The sequence below is a fragment of the Centropristis striata genome, chromosome 15, assembly GCF_030273125.1.
Source record: "Centropristis striata isolate RG_2023a ecotype Rhode Island chromosome 15, C.striata_1.0, whole genome shotgun sequence".
NCBI lineage: Eukaryota > Metazoa > Chordata > Actinopteri > Perciformes > Serranidae > Centropristis > Centropristis striata.
The window spans coordinates 29,344,918-29,368,455 of NC_081531.1; the positions used below are offsets into that span (position 1 = coordinate 29,344,918).

The 23,538-nt window shown below is 38.9% G+C and overlaps 2 protein-coding genes across 3 annotated transcripts in view; one reads left to right on the forward strand and one right to left on the reverse strand.

Moving 5' to 3' along the window:
• The first annotated feature begins 3,104 nt into the window (after positions 1 to 3,104).
• LOC131986823 (endonuclease domain-containing 1 protein) lies at positions 3,105 to 6,841 on the forward strand. Of its 2 annotated transcripts, none has more exons than XM_059351951.1 (2): positions 3,105 to 3,516; positions 3,758 to 6,841. In XM_059351951.1, the coding sequence occupies exons 1-2, from the start codon at positions 3,214 to 3,216 to the stop codon at positions 4,364 to 4,366; spliced, it is 912 nt and encodes a 303-aa protein (XP_059207934.1). In that variant the 5' UTR covers positions 3,105 to 3,213; the 3' UTR covers positions 4,367 to 6,841. The 2 variants fall into 2 exon arrangements, with proteins under 2 accessions (XP_059207934.1, XP_059207935.1); XM_059351952.1 differs by having other exon boundaries at positions 3,188 to 3,503.
• Positions 6,842 to 7,744: 903 nt separating this feature from the next.
• The window catches only part of nlgn2b (neuroligin 2b), a 65,711-nt gene continuing 49,917 nt past the window's right edge, over positions 7,745 to 23,538 (reverse strand). The window contains exons 5-9 of the mRNA XM_059351235.1: positions 19,735 to 19,920; positions 16,528 to 16,793; positions 15,267 to 15,420; positions 13,217 to 13,583; positions 7,745 to 12,808 (exon numbers count right to left, since the gene is read on the reverse strand). Coding sequence (XP_059207218.1) covers positions 11,872 to 12,808; positions 13,217 to 13,583; positions 15,267 to 15,420; positions 16,528 to 16,793; positions 19,735 to 19,920 — 1,910 coding nt within the window. The 3' untranslated portion in view covers positions 7,745 to 11,871. The remainder of the gene's footprint in view (positions 12,809 to 13,216; positions 13,584 to 15,266; positions 15,421 to 16,527; positions 16,794 to 19,734; positions 19,921 to 23,538) is intronic.

Consider the following 23,538-nt stretch of genomic DNA (forward strand, 5'->3'; position numbering starts at 1 on the left):
AATGGGCTCATTCCAGGTCAGCCTTTATACTGAGATGTCATTACTGAATAAGTGACTGACTGACCATTTTTATAAGCCTGACTCAGAGACACAGAACTACTATAGCAGAATTTATTATCATTATGTCTGCTATCATTTGTATGAGAATTACAGATACTAGAAGTCTTTATTCCACCCAAACAAACAGACAATGAGATATTTTAAAATCAATACCCTGAAGGGCTGCAAATATGACTCACATTGGTAAGGTATGTTTCAAGACAACTAAATTCATGACCAGTAACTGCATTTTCTACTGAAACACTGAAAAGTCTTCTCCCTCCTCTACTGACGATGCAGCAGCAGAGGGCAGCTGAGCTGGGGCTGCACTTGGTCTGAATTTATAATTTTAATTGGTAAAATGCTGACAGCTGAAAAATGTCTGTTCACATAACTGCATCATCGGCCCCAGCTACATAAGTTATGATTGTCATAACTCAGGATTAGATCAGAGAGGCAAGCTGGCCCCTCGATGAATAACCACACTCAGTCACTCAAATTGACTTATTAGGGCAGTGAGGGATTGTTGCTCCAGCTAATCTGACAAACAGTTTCTATTTGCATAAGACAGACTGGAGAGAGGGCAGTGTAGCACAGCACAGACACTCAGTAATTGATATGCAGCAAATTTTATTTCCTTGATATTTCAGACATTTGGACCAGTGGTTCCCAGTCTTTTTTGATAGACAGCCCTGTTACATGAGCTCAAGTACCCCTTCATCAATACCACCAGCCAAGTTCCAAATATTATTTGTATTTATATACACTGATTTTAAACTGGATATGTATGAAGATTTTTTGTTATATAAAAGTGGCTATTGTTATAGCTAACTATTTTAACTGTTTATCCATTACTTTTAGCCAAGTGTTTTAACATTACAGCTCATTTTCTCACTAGTTTGTAAGCACTGCATGGTGTTCATCAGTGGTGGGATGTAACTAAGTATATTTACTTCTATTTACTTGGTTATTCACAATTTATGCTACCATATACAGCTACTCCACTACACCTTAAATAAAAACATTTTATTTTCTACTCCACTACATTTATATGACCACTTTAGGCAATAGTAATGTATTATTACTACTACTAAATCAATTTTAAATCAACTAATAAATGACGATGATGGAACCCAGCAATATATAAAGGTATTGAAATGAGCTCCAGCTTTACCAGCTGCAATATTAAAGTGATGTACACATGAATGCACCACAAATCTTCATTGTGCATAATAAATTCTTAAACTAATGCTCATACTCTTGTACTTTTACTTAAACATACGAAACGTTGTGTTAAACTTTTATGTAGGACCTGAACTTGTAACAGTGTTTCTTTGCTGCTGAATTACTACTTTTACTTAAAAGATCCGACTACTTCTTCCATCACTGGTGTTCAGGTATAGGTGAATACCTTTGTACCTTATTCATTATTAAATCAACAATTTACAATTTCAACATACCCATGAGAAAAACCCTGGTGGGGAATGACTGATTGAGATAATAATCCTCTTCAGAGCATGTCTAATGAGATCAAGACACTGACAGGACATGTGGTTGATGAGTGGATCAACCAGTGACCCTTCTGTTGTGAGAGGCTCAATGCAACTACAAGGCTGTTAACTGCTTATCCGAACTCAGGTCGCGGAACTTAGAGGCACAAATTAAGCCTAAACCGAATGTCTTTGGATTGTGGGAGGAAGTTGGAGGACCTGGAGAGAACCCACGCTAAGAACATGCAAACCACACACAGAAGATTCAAACTGCAACCCTCTTGCTGTGAGGTGCTAACCACTACACCACCACATGGCATGTTGTATCAAATAATAAGAAAACACGAGGGACACAAGGGAGGGAGAAAACTGAGCACTCACAGTAGAGGGGAAATAGTGGGAGTATATCTGTTTGATAAAAATAATAAAAATGCAGAATTTACATAATGTGCCCAAGCTGTCATGAAGGACTAAAGACAAAAAACCCTTTGGATACAGGATGAGAGTTTCAGATGGATTAATTGCTCTGTACACAGTGAGCTGCCAGAATAAGTCAAGCACCCATTTTGGCAGAACACTGAACCAATTGCTATGAAATACTTGTTCTACTCCATGGCACATTAGACTTCTTCATTTTCTATGGAGTGCTGGGTTATTTTCATAATTTTCTTCACATCTGCTTCATATACAATTCTTGCTTTTGAATGTCATCTTTGATTATATAATAGCAAACATGACTGGCCATTTGTGAACGTACACTCTTTATTGCTTAATCTTCAATGCTTTATCTCCACCATTCATGCTGAGCAGCATAGTACCTCTGAAGCACTCCGGTCACTGTAGGCCTTTTGTTCATTACTGAGACAGATTAAACAGTTTTGCATTTTACCCTTACACTGATAGCACATCTCTAAATGCCCATTTCAATAGCACACTATGTGAGTGAATTGCACTTGATCCTCTACAGCAGGAGGAAAACCTTACAAGGCCAGAATACTTTTGCAAGGGAAAGTTATTTTGTCAGGTAGTTTTTGAATTTATATTTTGCACCAAATAAAGCCTTCACAAGTTTTTTTTTCAGAATAGGTGTTTTAGTTGTGAATTCTTTGAGGTACTAAGTTGACTATGTGAAATAATGACATGGTAAAAAGTTGACATTTGACAGTGCTGGCTGCACCTGCAAGGAGTCAATGATCCAGTGTCTTGTTGCCCCACTATTTGATTGCACCATAAATATAATGTAATGGCCTCCACAGCAAAGGTCAAACCATAACTTCATTATGAACCCACAGGGGAAAATTTAATTTAAATGACCAAGGAGATGATGGACATAATCTCAACAGATCCAGTGTGTCACAACAGCTTTACTTAAAAAAGAGCAATGAAACCTAAAAAAACACAACATTTCAGATAATATTCAAGAGAACAAACTGCTTTTTTATTCACTAGTATTTTAGAATTCCAGGTAAGAGCAATGCCCTGCACATCCACGCCCACACACGCACACACGCCCACACACACACACACACACACACACACACACACACACGTATAGAAGGCCTGTCATTCGGTCTTACTCTACTTGCTTTGCATATCTGATTTGTCATAATCCTAACTGCAAAACCTATTCTGCCATAGCTTTCCAGAAGCCACAGGAGGAGAGACCGAAGAGACGTTTTTGACCATGAATGTGTCAGCACCTTTAGCTCTTGGCCTTTTTCTCACCTGCTTTTTGCCTCTAATATCAGCAACAGTTGTTTTAGATTTTAATCATGTAGAGAGATGCAAGGACTCCCTGTACATGGGGACACCACCACGCGGGTTCACCGACATCAAGCTGAAGAGGATCTGCCAACGTTACGCAGACAGACCCCGCTTTGTGACCCTGTACGACCCCCAAAAGCGGATTCCAGTTTACTCAGCTTATACCTTCAAGAAAACGGAGGGAGACAGACGTGTGGACTACCCTTGGATGTATGAGCCACAGGTCAGACTTGTCTTTGAGTAATACTTAAGATTTGTTTTTTAAAAAAGGGCAAGAATTTCAGTCATAAAGGGGATTTTCATTAATTTAATAACTCTTTAACCAGGCTAAAGTAGTAAAATATCCTTCAAAATGATGCCAGCTGCAATAATCAATAAGTCTACTCCAGAAGAGGCTTTGTTTTTTCTCAGTATATAGTTTATTTCTTAAAAAACAATGTCTTTGTTCGTGTCTATGTTCCCAGCTGGCAGAAATCGATGGGAATGGAAACATGCAGCCTTTCCCCACTGGCTACCTCCACATGAAGTTTGAGGACAGCCAGGCAGTCCTGGACGACTACTCTGATGTGGTCCTGTATGAGAGAGGTCACCTGAACCCAGACCAGCACCAGTCCACGCCACACGACCGCGCCGCCACCTACACTCTGACCAACGTGGTCCCAGAGATACGCGAATTCAACATCGGGCCCTGGCGTGAGTACGAGGAGCGGATCCGGATCCGCCTCAACAACTTTTGCCGCGGCACGGCCTACATCGTGACCGGAGTGACCACCAGAGGCAACATGATCCGCCGGAACAACCAGGACCGCGTGGCCATCCCGGAGGACGTGTGGTCCGCCTACTGCTGCACTGATTACGACCGCAACGCGCCCCACGATGTGCGCATCCGCTTCCCGACCTACGGGGTCTTGGCCAAAAACGCCAAAGAGGGCAACAGCGTGCACGAGATGCCGCTGCAGGAACTCGAGATCTTTCTGAAAAGTAATTTGGATGTTGACCAGAACCTCCAGATCTTCTATGACAACTGCATCTCTCCCTCACCCCTGCCTCTGTACCTCCAGCATACTATTTAAAAGTATACTCTGTGTGCAGAGCCTAGGCAGCTTTCAAGTTAACACTGATGATGGAAAACAATGTGATGTCATTTTGGGGGTTAAACAGCTGTTGGTTGCATGCTTTTTTTTTAAAAAATGCATGTTTTCTAACGTTATCTCTCATTGTACAGAACAAGAGGGGAAAATATTGTAAAACGGATGTGTGGGAAGCTATGCAAATTGGCTCATTTAATAAAATTATTTGATCATTACTTTATTGTGATTGTGTTGTTTTTCCAGATACTTAAGCTTAGAAACAGCCCCCTTTCCGTTTACCCATGTAAGTTTGAATGTTTGATCAGTTTTGGAAATTGGATTTGACTTTTACATTACATTAAATTACATTACATGTCATTTAGCTGACGCTTTTGTCCAAAGCGTCTTACAATAAGTGCATTCAACCTGATGGTACTAGACATAGACCACAGGAATCAAGTAAGTGACTTCTATGGCTATCTGACGGCTTTAGTGTGTTCAATCATTTCAGTTCATCTACTTGTAATAAAAGTATTTTGAATATAATAAAAAAAAATTCAAAGACAGCTGCATAACTTTTTGCAGACTTCAGATGATTTGAGAGCCTTTATAAGTTTAAATTGTATCCAATAAAGGACAGTGAGAATAATGTTTGGGTATTCAATGGAACATCAAATATTACTTCTGCGAATACTGTAGTTTAAATATTTATTTTTTTCCTTTCATGTGATGCTGACGACATAGTCTTTGCGTCACCAACCATCATCCCAAAAGGGGTTAAAAATATAGGATGGTTCATTTGAGTAAGAAGCAGTCATTTTCTCCTGCAGCAGCAGGCATTTTCTATTCATTATAGCTGCACACTGCCATCTAGTGATGGAGGGAAAATATGTCTTGTGATCACTGCTCAAAGGGAAACCAATAGAGTATGATTATCTGCAAAGGTAATTAGGCTGAGCACAAAAGAAAAATGTTGTGACATTAACATAAACATCAGTCATCTGAACAATTGTGCAATCTATTCATGATGAAACTGCTGAAGTTATAACAAAGATGATTTTGATTAACACAGTGCACATCCACCACAAGATTTATTAGACATGGTGAGGTCTAATAACTGACTCTTTATTGCAGCAATAATTCAACCCAGATATTCTAAATCAAAAGTAATGATTTAATATTTCAGAAATAAAAAAATATAGAAAAGTTTTTTGGATGCATATAAACAAATTCAGATGGGGGCATTTTAGTAAAAAAAAAAAAAAGGCAGGCAGGGTTTGCTTATTTAATTCAAAGTGATCTATCTCTATTGTTTTGCCAAGGTAATTATTTGTCGTCTACCTGTGATATGTATAATGCCAAAGATGGAATCAAGGGGGGAAAAGATCAATTGATTAGAGTGCAAACTGACTTTGGAGCAATAGGAGCAATGTGGTCTAAAAGTGCTCATTTGCCGGTGATAACCCTGAAGTAAAATATGTCTGTGGCCAAAGACAGTATTCAATTATTTCCACATTAGGGCTTGGATGGATGGAAAGCCCTGCATTAGCACAAATGCTTCATCCAACAGCACCAGTGCATCAGTCTGCTCCAGTATATTTGCCATAATATTGATTTATTGTGTACAGCAGCTGAATAAACACAGATCAGAGGGCCGTTCCCTTAAAAAGACTGGCGCAGTTATTTCAGGGTTTGAAATTCAAATCCTCTGGATCACTTTAAGACCTCATGGAATGAAAGTCAGAACTAAGTTTGTGTGAAATCATGGGAAGCTGGGCATTAGGAGGATAGCTACTTTTCATTATGAATGCTAGTTATATGCTAAAAAGCAACAAATACAGAAAAACATGATGTCCTCAAATCCTTACCCACACTACTACAGAAATAAATTACATGTTTCTCTGTTGTTAGCCACATCAGTTTCTTCTGTCTAAACAAGGAAAACAAAAAAAACAATAATAATCACTGATTTAAACACAGTCAGTCATCAAATAACTGGATATGAGAGGAGTCACTCATCGTGACAGACCCAACCAACCAAACAACTAAAACTTTTAAACCTCTTTAACATTTATGTTCCACAAATATAACATTTCTGTATGAATCAGGTTTTCCATTTTCAAACATCTCCAGCATCAGCAGCCAGTAATTATGAGCAAAACAATTCCAATATCCCAACTGAAAATAATGTAAAATAATGTAGTATCTTGAAATGACAGAATCTCAAAAATAGCAATAATCTCTTCGAAAAATTAAGGGAAACATTCCCAAAATAATGGCTAACCTTTCTCGAATATTGACCTAGTATCTCAAAATATTAATTTAATATCTAAAAATAATTTTGACTTAGGCCATCCAGCATGTTATTTTTTTCTTTTCATACAGTGACAGAAAATGGGCTTCCATAGATACCAAATAGCAACTAAGCTAGCTAATGTGGAGCATGTCTATGCTCCCCGGGTTCTATGTTCCCCTCTTTGTATGAGACTGGGGAACATAGGACCCTTTTTCCCGGTCTGTTACTTTTTCCACCATTACTGCCATTCCATGGCAAATAGGCCTATATAGGCCTGCGGGCTGTTTGACGCACATATGCAAATAGGCCTCAACGAGGAAAGATTAGGTTAGGGGTGGCAAACCTGCAGGTCTCGAGCTAACCCTAACAGTGGGGAACATAGGACACTTTTTCAGAAAAAGGGGGAACAAAGGACCGTTTTCCTCGATACGAAATAGCAACTAAGCTAGCTAACTGGTAAAACATGTCAAAATAGCAGTTAGCGTAACAAAAGGCCCAGTTATTTCCCTCAGGATCAACCTGACCTATAAGGTTAGTCTGGATTGAATGTTAAGCAGGTGCCCAAAAACGCTGCTCAAAATAAAAGACAGCTACCAGTATCTCCTTGTTGTGTAAGCAAACGAGCTAACAGGCTAACTATAACAGCTTCACTGTTTAAATTCTGGGGTTCTTCTGCCCCCACGTGGCTAAAAAACAAATTGCACCGTTCATATTGCATTCTTGACAATGTGACAAAAATGATGCCAAAGCATTTGTTTAAGAATGTCTTTTAATGTTTTCCAGTTCAGATACACAACATACAGTGTGTAATAGCCTCTATTTGAAATAGAAATATTAACTTTAATTCTTTCAACTCCTCTGGTCATTATGCTCTCTCACAGTATCTTGAGCTTCAAGCAGGTTACTGAATCAGACTAAATGAAACAGACAAACAGGTGCAAGCCTTCACTTTACCATTCCAGCAATAAATGTTGTAAGAAGAAGATATTTGGATCCTTGTAATGCTTTTTCTTATTTTTTATATATTTTTTCCTTTACCTTAAGCCAACATCAAAACTGTAGTGTAAACATGTAAACTTGGTGAGTGTGCTTCCATTATCTGTTGGCTGTCCAAACGCTTGTTAAGAAAAAATGCTGTTTTTGGAAGCGTGGGCAACTCAAACTCACATCAAACAGCTGGGTCAATAATCCCATAAACAGAATGTGCAGACAAAATTGCAAAAGGTAGCAAAACAACCACCATGATTAGAGTCTGAAATAAGACCAAAAGAGTACAAAGGAATTTCCCAACCTCCCAATTACAGGTTATACTGCATGACAATGCTCAAGACAATGTGAGACACTAACAATTAAATCCAACAGCATCACAAGTAAAATTCCTTGATTTGTGGTTTGTTTTGAGCACATTTAAAACATCCGCCCCATCTAATTTTTCTGCTTCGTTTCTCGAAACATCCATGTTTTCCCTTCCTTAATCTGTTCTCTGCAGCTGTTCTTTGGCTTTTTTTTTAACCAATTAAAGGACTCATTTCACTCAAAAGCTGCCTTCATGATCGATGGGATATTGCCAGGTGCGTACGTTATGCTTTAGACAGCCATGTATGCAGTAAGAGCATTTTTATCACCACAATATCTAGGCTAACCTGAGCTATAAGCATTCCTTTTCGTGTTTATGTTGACCTCAACCATGCTGTGATTCTTTTTTAATTACACAGGTATGTTAACAGATGTATTCATGTGCCCATAACCTATTGGAATTTGCCCTTGAGATCTAGGAAATAAAGGAGAATCCAAAAATGAGTGCTTAAATCATGTAAGTCATCTAAACTTGCACCTGTTGTCACAAAGAAAAGATCCGGCCAATCACTCAAACCAAACGACAAACATAATATTTACAAATTCCAGTTTGTTCTCTTACACTTAAAAAATGTACAGTTTGTTTCATGTGTTTGTTCTTTTGTCCTCGTAGCTCGCTCCAGTCCAGTGTGAGGGATGGCAGTCTGGCTCCAGAGTGTTGTTATCCTAAGTAGACAGGATACAGAACATAACAAGCAGGGGGGAGTAAATCCCGCCCGCCTTGCTCTTGTGGTATATGGTGTATGAGTAATGTCTGTCATTAAAGATTTTTTTTAAAATCAGGTTTTTCGAATGGATCCTCTGTGCATTGACAGATCACCGTAGCTGACGAGCTATATCGTCATCACCAGTGAATCACTGCCAGCATTTGTCCAGTGTTGTCCTAATGTCACTGGGTTAGTTTTTTTTTCAGAATTGTCCAGAGTGTGACCCGCCTCTTGTTGTGCGAAAGATGTGAAACGCGCGTACAAGGCTTTCTCACCTTTTGACCGACATAAATATATCTTATCCTTTTCTCCCGTCTTGCAGAGGGGAGAATCATGAAACAACAAAAGAGCAGACGAAAAGATAACTGTCAGGCAGTCTTTGAAGCATGTGGTTAATGTCAGTCACAGACAAAAACCTTATTTAGACTATTCATGTAAAGAAGTTGTTTCTTTTCTTTTTTTTTTCGAAACTTAAAAAAGTGCTATCTTCAGGTGAGATTGAGAGACAGTGACTGCAAACTTGACAGTTGCAAAAGATAAAGAGAAACAGAGCAAAAGGGAGGAAAGAAAAGGCTTTCATCAGTCTTTCTGGTAGTTTTGCGGCACAGCCTTAGTGTTAGGAAATGAAAAAAATAAAGAGGAAATATTTACTCTCTTTGTTATAATCATAGTTTTACACAATATTCATCTCTTAATACTTTAATACCTTTTTGAAGTACCACAAAGTGCAGCTGATATTAAAATAGAAAATGAAAATGATTTTCAAAATAAAAAAAACAATGAAGAACAAGGCAAATCATCAAAATGACAAACAAACTTCTCTGTCCACACTCTTTATAAAATAAAATAAAAACATCATGCAAATATCCCAGACAGCAAAGTAGTTAATAAAACGTTATATTCTTTTTTTTTTTTTTTTTTAAACGAGGATATATTGAATCTGATTTCCCTTTAAAGTAGAGACCAGCCACAGTGCAACATTGAGTGTAATTAAAAAAACAAAAGTGTGTGGATCAAAAAGAAAGATGAAGGGGTTGGCACTTTTTATGATGGTAATTCCTTTTGTAAGATACAGTCAGGATGGACCTCTCCAGGCGGTCCACTGGACGCCAGTGAAAGAGGAACTTTATCACAGTACTTGGCACCAAGAATGCTGGTAAAAACGAGATATCAGAATATCTTTTTTTTTTCATTCATATCCTTACAATTTATTAATAATACATCATTTACATTTGTGTTTTTGTATAAAAGACTCCAAAAGGAAAAAAGAGTCTAGAAGTGATTGCGAGAAAGAGGAGAGAAGTGGAGATGGAAATGGATTATGTCAATGGTTTAATAAAAAGAGCTACAAGGGCAGATGCAGAGAGAGAGAGAGAGAGAGAGAGAGAGAGAGAGAGAGAGAGAGAGAGAAAGAGAGAGAGAGTGATGCAGCGAAAAGAGAAGCAGTTAAATGGGCTGAGATGGGGATACAGACAGAGAGATAATGAGTGAAAAACAAATAAAGTACTGGACATGATTAGAGCAGAGATGCAGCGAGTTCTAATGGGCAGCCTGGATTCCAGGTTGCATCCCACAGACTGAGTATGATTCAGTTATTTCCTATACCGCCCAACAGTTGAAGCCCCAATCTGGAAATGTTTTGAAAGCAGCATTTGTGAGTATACAGATTTTTAAAAAACTTACATGACAGAAAGGGTCACACTGCAAATTAAAACAAGGTACATAAATTTGTAGAACGGAAGAAATAAAGTTTTAAAATCTATGAAAAAGTCATGCTTTAATGTCAAATGACTTGTCCTTGTACTTCTGGTGCTGTCAATACATTTCACACTTAACAAAAGTCTCCAAAATCAGAACACAGAGACAGCTGTTGGGACATAGTGCTCAACACAGGGTGCCAAATTTCACTTCCAGATTGGGCCTTTAAAGCTGCAATTTGTAAGTTTCAAGAAATCACCGCTTTATGACAGACAGCTTGTCGGGGCATATGTTGCCTCGTTCAAAGCTGCTCACTACTGTATTATCTTTTCGCTAAATGGATGAAAATGAATATATGTATTCTATGTCAAACATAGTTTTACACTGACACAACAACACATGCGCAAAACAACCAAGCTACACTTAAAATATCTGACTGATTTTGATTAGCTCAATAGCTCTTTAAAAGACAGAGCTACAAGGTTAAAGCTGCGTTTGGAGGCCTAAACATGAAATACTGAAAGAGCTTTAACAGGGCAAAGCGGTATGTTCCTATGATGTAGAGCCCGATCGATTTATCGGTTGGCCGATGTATTGGCCGATATTGACCTATCACAGCCATATCACTCTTGGCGTTTTAGTTTTCCGACATATTTCTGCCAATATGAAAACCTGTTTTACAGAACAAAAAAATGCAGAAAACTAAGTTTGGGGTGATTTAGAAATTGTGTTAGCTATATATTTTATTTTTATTAATTCTTTATGTAAATTGGCAGCAATAAACCGATACTGAACAAACACTATTTTGATATTTATTTTATTTTTATTTATTCTTTATTTAAATGTCAGGAATCGACTGATACTCCACATATAGTAGCAATTTTTTTAAAACTATTTATTGTATTTATATTTTTCTTTATTTTCCTGAATTAATTTATAGAATTGTTTGACAATGTAATAAATTGTAAGTATAATATATAATCATGTTTAATAATGTTAAATATATTTAACAAAGTTATTCGCTTAAGAAAGCATCCTTCTGAGTACCTTTGCATAGTCATATTGGTGCAAAATCGGTGCACGGTCCACATAGAAAGGGTATATTTTCATTCCAGCTCAAAAATACACTATATCGCCTGTTGTCGCCTGAATTATTTCCCTCTAAAATCGGTATCGGTCTTAAAAATATCACATCAGTCGGGCTCTACTATGATGACAGGGTTTTGGCAAAGGAGTTTCCTAATCAACTCTCCTGTGATTTATGATTACATTTTAGAGGTATTTCACTGCTTAAAATCTTACAAACTGCAGCTTTATTCGAGGGCTTAATGAGAAAAGACAAAGATATAGTAAAGAAGAATAGAGGGTGGTGACAGTGGAGTTTGTATGGAGCAGTTTGTGTGGTGCGTCTCTGTAAGCCCAGAGTGGGGTAGCAGAGGTTGTGCCTGGTCCTATACACGGGTGGTGGAGTGTTGGTGTGGCAGGGCATTGTTGCTGTGGCTGGGGACAGGTGTAGTGGAGGGGGCCGGTACAGGGGGATAAGTGTTGAAAGGGTGGAGGGGCTGCATGCTGCTGATGGTGCTGGGGATCATGGTGATGGTATTGGCTGTCATCAGGGGCACATCCTCCGGTGCCCGCCGCAGGGCCAGCGTGTAGTCAGGTGGGCACACGGGAGGACGCAGAGGCTCCAGGTCGCCATGGACGCCACGGGACGGGAGGGGTGTGCCGTGCTCCAGCTCCACTCTTTGCTGCTTCATCTGCAGCGACATTAGCTCCTCCTCCTGACTCAGCGCCAGGTCGTTGTGCGGTGGGGCCCCTACCACTCCCATGCCTACACCCATGCCCATCGTCGTGACGCGCTGCGGGGACAGTCGGCGGTGGCGTCTCTGCATGAGTTCGTGACGCTTATCCCGTTTGTAGTAAAGCGCGGCAAAGGCCAGCACGTTGAGGAAAAGAAGCGAGGCGCCCACAGCTACTGTCACGCTCAGCTCGGTGGAGTAGTCCCTCGTCTCATCGGGGAAGGGAGAAAAGCGAGGCCTCTCTGAACTATCGTGCTCGGGCTCAGGTGGATAGGTGGAGATTATAGGGTGGCGTGTTGTGGAGCGGGTGCCAGAGCTGGGAGGGCCCTTCCAGCGGTTGGGGCCTCCAGGCGGCAGTCGGGTTGTGATGGAGTTAATGATTTCCTTGTGGAGGCTGTGGAGATGTGGCACAAGCTCCAGCCAGAAGGCCACCTTGTTGGCCCGGTAGTTGTCTCTGACTCGAGGCTTCAGGCCGATATGCAAGTACTGCTTGTCTTTGGAGCTGAACTTGGTCCAGATGACCTCTTCAAAGCGGTTGGGCTTGGTGTGGATGAAAGTGGTGTCCTGAGGAACTGGTAGGTTAGGATCCCTGGAGGAGCAGAATCAAAATATTTGTTTATGTTTAGAATTATGAATCACTACACTGTCTACTCTACTCTCTAACACAGCAATTTATTATACCAAAACACAAGAGCTGGAATCTGTATTTGAGCTGAGCACCTGTGTAGAAATCTTGTTTGGATTTTGGCAGAAAGAAACGCCTCGGAAACAGCAGGTGCTGCATGTCATAGTGCGACTCAGTCCCAACCCAGATGTTTAGACTCACAACATGCTCAAAACCTCGACAGATTCAAGAGAAAATCTCCAAAATCAAAACTAAACACATTCTACCTTTAGCACCATGTTACACATGAGCTTGTAAATATGGGATACGGTTTTAATTGGTCAATTGCACTTAACACCATAGAGTCATTATTGAATTTGACATCATACAAACCCTGTCTTGGCAAAGTTGGTCCAGTATGTCATGACCACAGCACTGAGCATGACATCGTTCTTGGAGAAGTTACAGGGGAAGAGGTCAGTGGCCCCCACCATGGGAATCCCAAACACATAGGGGATTTCATCTCCATGGGCTGCGTCTGCCCAGTCTGGCCTCGCCTCGGTCTGACAGTGGTGGTGGAAGGTGTAGAAATAGACAGGCGACTGGAACTCAGCGTGCAGTTTGGCAGTGGCGACAGCCGGGGCCACCCACTGATGGTCCGTGAACAGAGCCAGGAGGGTCTTCCGCCGCATGTCACTGTTGTCCCTGTCAGCCCAGTCCGTGTACATGAACTTTATGGTTTCCCTCAAGATGTCTTTACCTTGAAAGAAATAAAAAGGAATGAGAGTATGCATGCAGTGTGTGACAGTGGTGGGAGAAGTATTCAGATCCTTTACTTAAGTAAAAACACTAATACACGATTGTGAAAATAACAAGTAAAAGTCATTCCAAACTTACTTAAGTCAAAGTATCATCAAATGTACTTTAAGTATAAAAAGTAAACATACTTGTTATGACGAATGACCCAAATCAGATTGTTAAATATATTATAAATATGTTATTGGATTATTTATATTGATGCATTTATGTAAGAAGTGTTTTAATTTAATAAAGGTAGGACTAATTTTAACTACTAAATATACTGTTATGAGTTTAAATTAAAAAAATGTATAATAACTTTTCATTAATCATGTTTCTTTATGTCAAATCTCGACCTGAAAATTGAAAACTACAGCTGTCAGCTAAATATAGTGGAGTGAAAAGTACAATATTTGCCTCTAAAATGTAATGAAGTAAAAGTATAAAGTTACACAGTACCTCAAAATTGTACTCAAGTACAGTACTTGAGTAAATGTACATTGTTACATTCCACCACTGGTGTGTGGTTATCTAAAACATTAGGTGAAAATATTTAACAATGAAATCTGTAATTTGGTTTAAATCTTGACAATCTTTGTCATCTCCACAGATGTGTTGTTAGATTTTCTCTGGACTTCCTATCTCAGTGCTGCTGTCTTCACACCAGATCATAAAATAAAATTACCATGACTATTGTTCTATATTGCAAAATCAATGGTATCCTATGCTACTATAATCTCTAGTTACATTACACTAAATAAAATCAGCTAGACATCTGTTCACAGAGGTGAGACTGTACCAGAGACCCTCAAGGGACCACTATGACTGCAAGACAAGGTTAACATGACCGACAAAGACAGATGAAGGCGTCAGCAGGCTAACTTCTGGTAGCCTTGCTAGCTTGTCTCCTTCCAGCTAAGTTAATCAACCAAAGTGTTGCTAAATGTTATTTACACTACAGTAAAGAGAAAAACGGAAAGCTTGTTATTCAACCCGCCTTTTTTTTGTTCATTGACCTCCATTTATTTTTTAACTTGACAGTATATCATAACCGTGACTTGAATGCAAACTTATAATTGATCAAATTTTGAAAGCTTGTCTGTGTCACACTTCTATTATTACCAAAATTCCCATCAGATTTGTTAATGTGTGGGTCTGTCGCTCAGCACAAGACGCCCACCAGCTCTGTTCAGAGTGTCTGGATGAAAAAAGCATCAGATAATGAAGAGGAAACATCTACTGCAGCAGAGTAAAAAAAAAATGAAAGTATCAATTTCTTCTGAAATACAGCAAACCCATAGTCATTTTTTCTGTCAGATAACATTGTAATAATACCACACGCAGTTGGCAGAAAACATGCTAGCTTATTATCTCCCATTTTCTCTGCATGCAGCGTAAAGTGAAGGAGTATTTAAGTTGTTGTAATCTGTAACCTCACCTTCAAAACTAAATCTTACACACTGGATATTTAATAATTTTCAATGCACAACTTTTTTATACTGTATGGGCTTCTGGAGTTCTTTGCTTTGCCATCTTTTTTGTAGTTTTAAAATCAGACTTCTCAGTGCTGTAGAGGCCAAAAACATGTTAACGTTTGAGATTTAAACAAATTACTCATTTTGAAGTAAAAAAGATTGGGTCTCACCATCAGGGTATCCGTACAGATTGTCTACAAAGTTGGAGATGGTGTAGTCAAACGATGCTGCTGATATTCCATCTTCTCCTTCGCTGTCATCCACAAACTTCAGGCCCTCTCCCTGGTTGACTCCCAGCAATATGTCGTAGTTCAGGAACTCGCCCTGGTGTCACAACAAACACACAGCATGACATGACAGCACTAGCAGTTATTGAGGGCAGTTCCACATACAAAACAAGGTTATACTAGTCTTGGATTTGTCATTAGTTTTAGTTTTAATTTAGCTTTCAAATTCAGTTAATTTTGTTTTCAGGGTGAGTTTTTATTAGTTTTTTTTTTAATGGTTGATTTTAGTTTAGTTTTAATTAGTTTTAGTGTTAGATTTATTTTTTGTAATAGGGTGTTTGTTGGGTGCGAGATTCAAAAAGGTCACAATTCTTATTTTGGCTTACACAATTTATTTCCTTTGCCTATCTTGGCCCAAAAACGGTTATTAGCTCTTGCAGCTCTGGGTATTTTGAATTTTGGTTCAAGTTAAGTGCTGAACTTTTTGAAGGCAATTGACTCACACAGACCTGTAGACATCCCAGTCTCAGTAAACATATTTATCAATGTGTTCATGCATGTTCACTTACCAGCAGCTATTTGGTCAGAGCTAAATAGATAGACTTCATACCAACAAAAAGGCTTTTGTATGAAAAAAGTCGAACAAAGATGAAAACCAAGTACATTTTCACTATAACTTTAGTTATTTTTAGTTAGTTTTGTAACCACACAATACAGTTTCAGTTAGTTAACGTTTCCTTTAAAAACTCTCGTTATGTATTTCAGTTAATGAAAATGTTTTTTCAATTCTAGTTTTCATTATTTCGTTAGTTTTTAAAAAAAGTATAATAGGAATTTATTTGGGGAAACAAGTAAATGGTAAATGGACCTGCACTTATATAGCGCTTTTCTAGTCGCTTTGCGACCACTCAAAGCACTACAGACTGCGCTCATTCACCCTTTCACACACACAGTCATACTGGTGGCAGAGGCTACCCTAAACGGTCCCACCTGCCACCATTGGGAATTCATTCACACACCGATGAACACAGCATCGGGAGCAATTTGGGGTTCAGTATCTTGCTCAAGGATACTTTGACATGTAGGCCGCGACGGACAGGGATCGAACCGCCTTCGGTTGGGGGCCAACCGACTCTACCAGCTGAGCCACAGCTGCCCCAAGTGGATCATTCACTGGATGACGTGCAGTGAAGTCAGCTCTGACCTGCTGCATGAGGATCTCTGGGTCATCGGGCACCACGTCCCCATCTACCACCGGTCCGAAGGCGATGTGGTAGCGTGCAGGCTGGATGTCTTGGTCCACTAGCTCCCGGAAGCTCTTCCTCCTCAGGCAGTCCACCAACTCAGCCATGTCCCCCAGAGTGCAGCCAACCTTCTTGGCCAGGATCTTGGTGTACATCATGGGCCGGTAGTTGACTGCCCAGCTGGAGATGGCTGAGCCACTCTGAGCGATGGCCCTCTGGAACAGACCTACACACAGCAGGACCACATAGCGCCCATAAAGCTTCAATAGAAAACATACAATCACTTATTCTCTCTCGATTCATGCTGTGATTTTTTTTCCCTCTGACACACTTTTGCTAGCAGCTGATGGGGCCTTCAAGGCCTTACAGCGTGAGTGTTTTCAATAATGCATATGTTGGAGGAGGAGCAATTGTAGGTTATTACATAGGAAGCAAGATGAAGCAGATATTCTGCTGCTTTTCATAGACGGAGAAAATCTTTATGAACATAAGGGTAGGAAAATGAAGTGCTTCCATTACATACAACGGGAGACCGCAGCAAGAAAGATGGTGGCAGCTCTACACACAGCAGTGGGCTTGATGGGCCGTGTTGGATAAAGCACGAAAGAGAGACAGAGAGAAAGAAAACTGCTCGCACTGTTGCACCGCTGCACTGTTATGTAAAGTGGCTTGCTGTCCCTCTGTTTTATCTGCAGATTCTGTCATTAATAATTAAGCCCCCCCATATTCTGCATGTGCCCCACCCCCGCTCCTCTCCCTGTGAAATCAATTAAGAAGCCTCTCAGCTGCAGCTCCAGCTCTACCCCTCATCTCATCTCTCTGCACACACACAGTACCTTTAAGAACTGTTCACTCACCAACTTTTTTTCTGCACTTTGTGGTGTTACAGCCAGACTTCAAAATGGAGTAGAAGAGGAGTTTTGCCTCAGATCCATGCATAACAACCCAAAACGATAACATGGATATTCAACCTTTATTTTTTGACATGACAACTGTGCAAATGAGTAAAAACTTACCATTATTTGGGCAAAATAAGCCAAATTAAGAGATCCAAAAACTACCCAATTCTTAAGGAAACTTTGTAGTAACACCATATATATGTACATGAACCTTTTTTTTATTTACTATGATGTGTTTTTAATAAGACACCACCCACCAACATTATAATTTGAACACTAGTCGTGCTTGAGTATTTGTCTTTGTCTGTCTATGCTGCATGCAATACAGCCCAAACTGGCCGATACTAACTAATTATTGACATGCTTATCCGTGTCCTCCTGAAGGTTTTCCGAGTCAAGTCAAACAAAAAAGATTTTTCATTTATACGTGGAGATGAATCAGTTTGTTTTTTTAATGTTTTAATTTCACCAGTCCAAGGTCAGTTTTTCAGCATGAAGGTTAACAGTTCAGTAATAACATAATCTGAATTCTTGGAAAGGTATAAAGTGCCATTCACCTTCTGAGCTATACTCACATCAGAGGATTAGTGATCAAACATCTGGTGGGTATTTAAGAGATCTGCCATTCAAAAACAAACACAAGAAAGAACACTATAGTCCTTAATAAATGGTAAGCTGGAGTCGATCTTGAGGTGGGGCCTCGAGGACAGGCCAAGGGTGTTTTTTTTTATTGTAAGTTATCTAGAGCATTTCAACAGATGAAATTATTTTTTCAGTATTTCAATAGCATGTTTCTTTCAATAAACATCTAAGCCACCATATTTTAAGCCCTGTTAAATATGCAGTTATAACGCGACTGGTCTTACAGTGGCTGGTTTCATAGTAATTTAATACAGTTTCCAGATCTCACAATATCTAGCTGTGAATTGGTCGTAAATAATGACTGTTATTGTACTGACCAAGAATCTGCCGTATAGTTAGATCTACTTGAAAACACTCCCCTATCCTCCAAAGGCTGTAAGCCACCTGTGCCACACCAGATTCACTTGAAGGGGTGACATGTGGGTATGGTACCAATCAAGTTCAAAAGACATAGAGACAAAAAAACCCATCAAAAACATTTTTAGCCAGAAAAGATACTAACTATGGGACTAAGATGTGTTAATAAACCCAGAATCCATGCATGATATAATAGTCATATGTGTCTTTTTTTCCACTGAAAACCTAAAATAAGAGAAAATGTTACTTTTGAACAAAATAATCGATTAACTTTACCAACTAGCACACTGAATTTCTATTCACTGTTTGGTTCAATATTCATCTGCAAAATTTGTAGATTTTATTCAACCAGGAACCATTGGGGTGGATTATTATGCAGGGAAGGCATGGTTTAAAAACAAAAAGTTTGTTTGTACATCCCTTGCTTTTGTATTCACATTAAAATTAGATCAGGTGTTTTAAACAATTCAACCATTTTAGCACATCACGAAAGTAACAGTCAAGTTAAATATAAACATATACACTGTCGCCCATGAAGTTGGAAAAAAATATGTAAAAACATATTTTACCTCTTTCCATGAAAGGACTGTGACCATGTGATTAATTATTGACAGATAAAGTGTATATATTCTCTAAACTTTATTAATCTCTTCCAAACATATCACAATGAAAATTAAACCACAATCTACAGAGGAATGTGTCTGAAAACAAAATTATTCCAACTGTATGGGCAACTGTGTATATATATATATATATATATACACACACACATATATATATTCTGAATGCTCTGTCCAGAGGGGATTAGTTTTATTGGAGAGGGATAATTTTGTCAGTGCAGTTCAGTGATCTTAGTCCCTCACTGAGTGACGTTATTTGGGATTAGTAAAGGGCTGGTGTCCCAAGGTGAATAATAGTTTTATGGCAAATAACCCCGTGTTTCCATCCATCTGTCGACTCTAGCACTGTCCAAATTTACAATCTGCTTTCTTTCACATCACTCAATCTTTGCAGTTTTGCATGTTTATTGAAAAACTATATGGACACGATATTGCTGCAAATACTGGATGACTCATTTCTGAATATTGCATCTCTTCACTTGGGAGAATAATAATACTGCTTTTAAAAAAAAATCTGGTTTAGGATGTTCATTGAAATTATTAACATGCTCTGTGAAGAAATACACTACCCACACTGTCCTGAAATGTTAATCCCCTTTGAGCAGGGTATATGACTACTAATGTGACAAGGACAGTAAAAGAACCTCACCCTCGGAGTGGTGGGAGAGGATGAGAAGGTTCACACAGGCGGCACCAGCTCCCGAGCCAAAGATGGTGATTCTCTCTGGGTCTCCTCCAAAGTGGCCAATGTTTTCAGTGAGCCAGCGCAGGGCCTGGATCTGATCCAACAAGCCATAGTTCCCCTTAGCAGACTGGTCCCCTGTGCTCAGAAACCCTGCAGGGTAAATTAGAACAAACACAGAGAGGAAAAGAAAAAGAAAAAACTGATTATGTGCTGAAAGAGGAGCAGGGCAGAGATTCTGGAGCACAGGATAACATAATCCTGTGCGTTTATCGCATTTTCTAAAAAGAAAATATCCCACAGAAACAGAAAATGGCATCCTGTCATTGTCAGGAACTTCTCAGCCTCCAACTCATTGCAAGTCTGAGGAGATTTCACAACGAAAGCTTTGCCAAATTACTCATTTTTTAATACCCACGCTGGAAATACAACACAGTTAAGAGAACTTGTCAGCAGAGAGAGGAGGAGAGCAACAGAAGGCATGTTTCACCTACTTCGAGGACACACATTTACCCAGTAGGTGCACACCCACAACAAGATAAAAAAAACTGAACAAAATGTCACACACACAGGCACACACACAATTCTTTGTTCTTGTGATAGTGAATTACAGTACGTCACATGTGTTTCAGGCAGCACTGAGATATTTCACCCTGCAACAAGGAAGGTTTGGATGACTTCAATACCCAGAAAACATGCAAAAATGATTTCTGTGAACTGCACAGTCCTCAGATTAGTTGCTCTTGGGTTAGAGGATATGATGAAAAATAAAAATAATAATAATTTACACCCACCTTCAAGGTGGCCTATTCATCTCAAGTTTCTTATATTAACAGTTGTAAATATTATTAGACTGTTATTATTTATTTATTTGTTTACATTTTTTATGCCATCTCTGCTGCATGAGCAAAATTTCTGAAAATGATGACGTTGTTTTTCCTCAATTAAACTTGCAATAACTATTTATCTGGCAGAAGAAACAAGCTGAAACACAACCTTTTAAAGTTTTAAAATGATCCTTAAGATTTTCACCATACCAAACCCGATTTCTGCTGCTATTTATTCTGGTATAGACACCAAACCACGCTATATGTGACAGAAGTGAGAAAATTTGTTTTATTATTTATAAGTATTGGTAAGTTTTCATTATGATATTTGAATTATAATAATTACAGATCATGCTGATTTCACAATAAACCGCATGTTCTTATCTAAAAACACATATTTATTGTCTATAAGTGATCTAATTGTTTTTGAAAACTACTTCATTTATATGATTCACAGATCCAGCTAACTGTCAATGGGTCTGGCCTTTTGACAGTTTGGCCTGGAAAACCTGTTCAATATTTGCAGATTTAAATCAAGCGAGCTTCAAAGAACCAAAACATTTTAGATTCAAATTGTCCACATTCTGATCTTGATAACTCAGTTATTCACACACAAACAGGAGCCTGGTGTCCTCTTCACTGTCCACAGAAACTGTGCTGGTTATGATGTGTCTCTATGGCACAAGACCACATTTTAGTATTTTTTTGACTACTGTTGTGATTCTTGGTGTGGGAATTTAAAAAGTGAGCTGCAAGTTCTAAAGTGCTGTTGGAGCGAGTGGGACAGCCGTAAAGTACAGTATAGGGAGTACACAGAGGCAGATGGTAAAAGAGGACAGTCAGCACGTTTTTGAAGTGTGTTGAACTGCAGATTCATTTTTATTGTTGATTATTATAATGTAAGTGATGATGATGATGGTGATGATGGTGATGGTAATGATGATGGTGATGGTGGTGATAACCTGTAAAACTGACCTCTCTACAATAATCAGCACACACATCTTACTCCACACTCTTTAGTGTACTTACACTTTAAGCCTGTAGTATTTGATGGCTTTATCTGTTTTAACTAGAGTACTGTCCAAATATATTGTTGTGGTTCACATTTGGACAATGTTTATGTGCAAATGTGACATATACATGGTCCCATTTCTGAGTTGGGAAGTGGCATTTTGTTGTTTATTTCAACTTATTTGTATTATATTGTGTAGTGTTTAAAGAAGTTGAAAGCCGTTTCCAGTATTTGCGTGACAATGACGAGCAAAGGAAATGATCAGGAACTAATGTATTTATTCAGATTATTCTGACTGTACATGAGTGCAGCACAGTCTTGCAATATTGACACAAATGTAATTTGTACATAATTCAGATCCGTTCCAAAATGGAATGGGTTCTTCTTAGCCCATGCTACGCCCTTCCACCTAATTTCATGAAAATCGTGCTAATACTTTATCTGTATTCCTGCAGACAGACAGACAGACAGACAAACAAACTGCACAGAAAACTCAACTTCCTTGGAGATAAAAAGAGAGACTTGTTGGCTGCCATTAATAAATGCTTTGCTGCTGTGCCAGCATCTTACAGTATGGACAGTATTTCTTTGCAACAAGATCTTCACCCTAAACGAAGGAATAGATCGTTTGACAAAAGCGGCTAGCAGTACAGCGGAGCGTCCTAAAAATAGCACACACATCATTATACATACACGTACGGTTCGTGTTTGTAAAAAAGGCTGCAGTTTCTGTTAATTCATATTACAAAACCACTGATCTAGGTTTAGGGCAAAAAACTTCCTGGTTAGGCATTATAAAAGATAGTTTAAACATTAAATAAATGTATATTTAAATACCGGAAGTGAGGTAGTTTTGAGGGTGGGAAGAATTTAAGTTATGTGATTCACAAAACGCGAGCCACGGCAGTGGCATTAAAAAAACGTAAGTTACTTTGAAAACGTGAATCAAAACTCACTTATGTTTTCACAAGGGACATGAACGCCATTGTCCTGTCTCCTGTCTCCATGTCTGCATGAACAGCAATAATCAAAACTTCAGTAGATTAACGTAAACCTCATCAAAATGTACATTATGTCTGTGCCTTTATCTGGATGTCCAGCTTTAGGGATGAAAACACTCAACAAAATGTTTTCATATTGATCCACAGACGAGGATGTTGCACTTACTAAGCAAATAACATAGTTGCTTAGAGCAGCCATATCTGTATTTATTCTTTTACATGATCTCAGATTCATCACTCACAAGTAAATTATCTTCTATCCTGAGAGAACAAATTCATGCTCGAGTACGTGATGATATTAGCTCAATATGTAACCACAAACAGTGACCCACCAATTATCCTTCTTCTTACCTAATGATAATGAGATAATAATCATGAGAAACCACAGTTTGATTAAATTGTGATCTAGAGATAATAGGATTACCAAATTTATAAGAAACTACAGCTGCTCTGGGCTGACACAGTGTAGTGATTAGTGTTAGAAACATAGAAATCTTATTCCTCTAACCCCCCACGATCCCTTTAAAATGGACAAGAATCCCTCCAAGATACCACACTAAGACACCAAGACCTTGAGAAGCACCATAGGAAAAAAATCATGCTTTCATTTGGCACTAATCTAATCCTTTGACATTTTGGAGATTGGACGGTAATTATTAATGTTCTGGAAGTTGCTTTTTGTCAACATAACCAACGTCTTTACCATTTGGTTATAAAGTTCCATGAGGCTGTGATCATAGAGGTCACAACAGGTCATTTTATACCGTGAGGTCAAGTATTCAAGAATGCTCTTACTATAACACAATGGCTACAATGAGGACTAACATCATCACACATGACTAAAATTGAGCTCATTTGATTACAAGAGATCTGGCTTCCCAATCATACCCAATTTATGCAATTCCTCATCCATTAAGGGACCACAGTATAT

Coding starts and splice junctions, on each gene's coding strand:
- LOC131986823 (XM_059351951.1), top strand. CDS start 3,214: ATGAATGTGTCAGCACCTTTAGCTCTTGGCCTTTTTCTCACCTGCTTT. Junction 3,517..3,757: donor CTTGGATGTATGAGCCACAG/GTCAGACTTGTC, acceptor CTATGTTCCCAG/CTGGCAGAAATCGATGGGAA.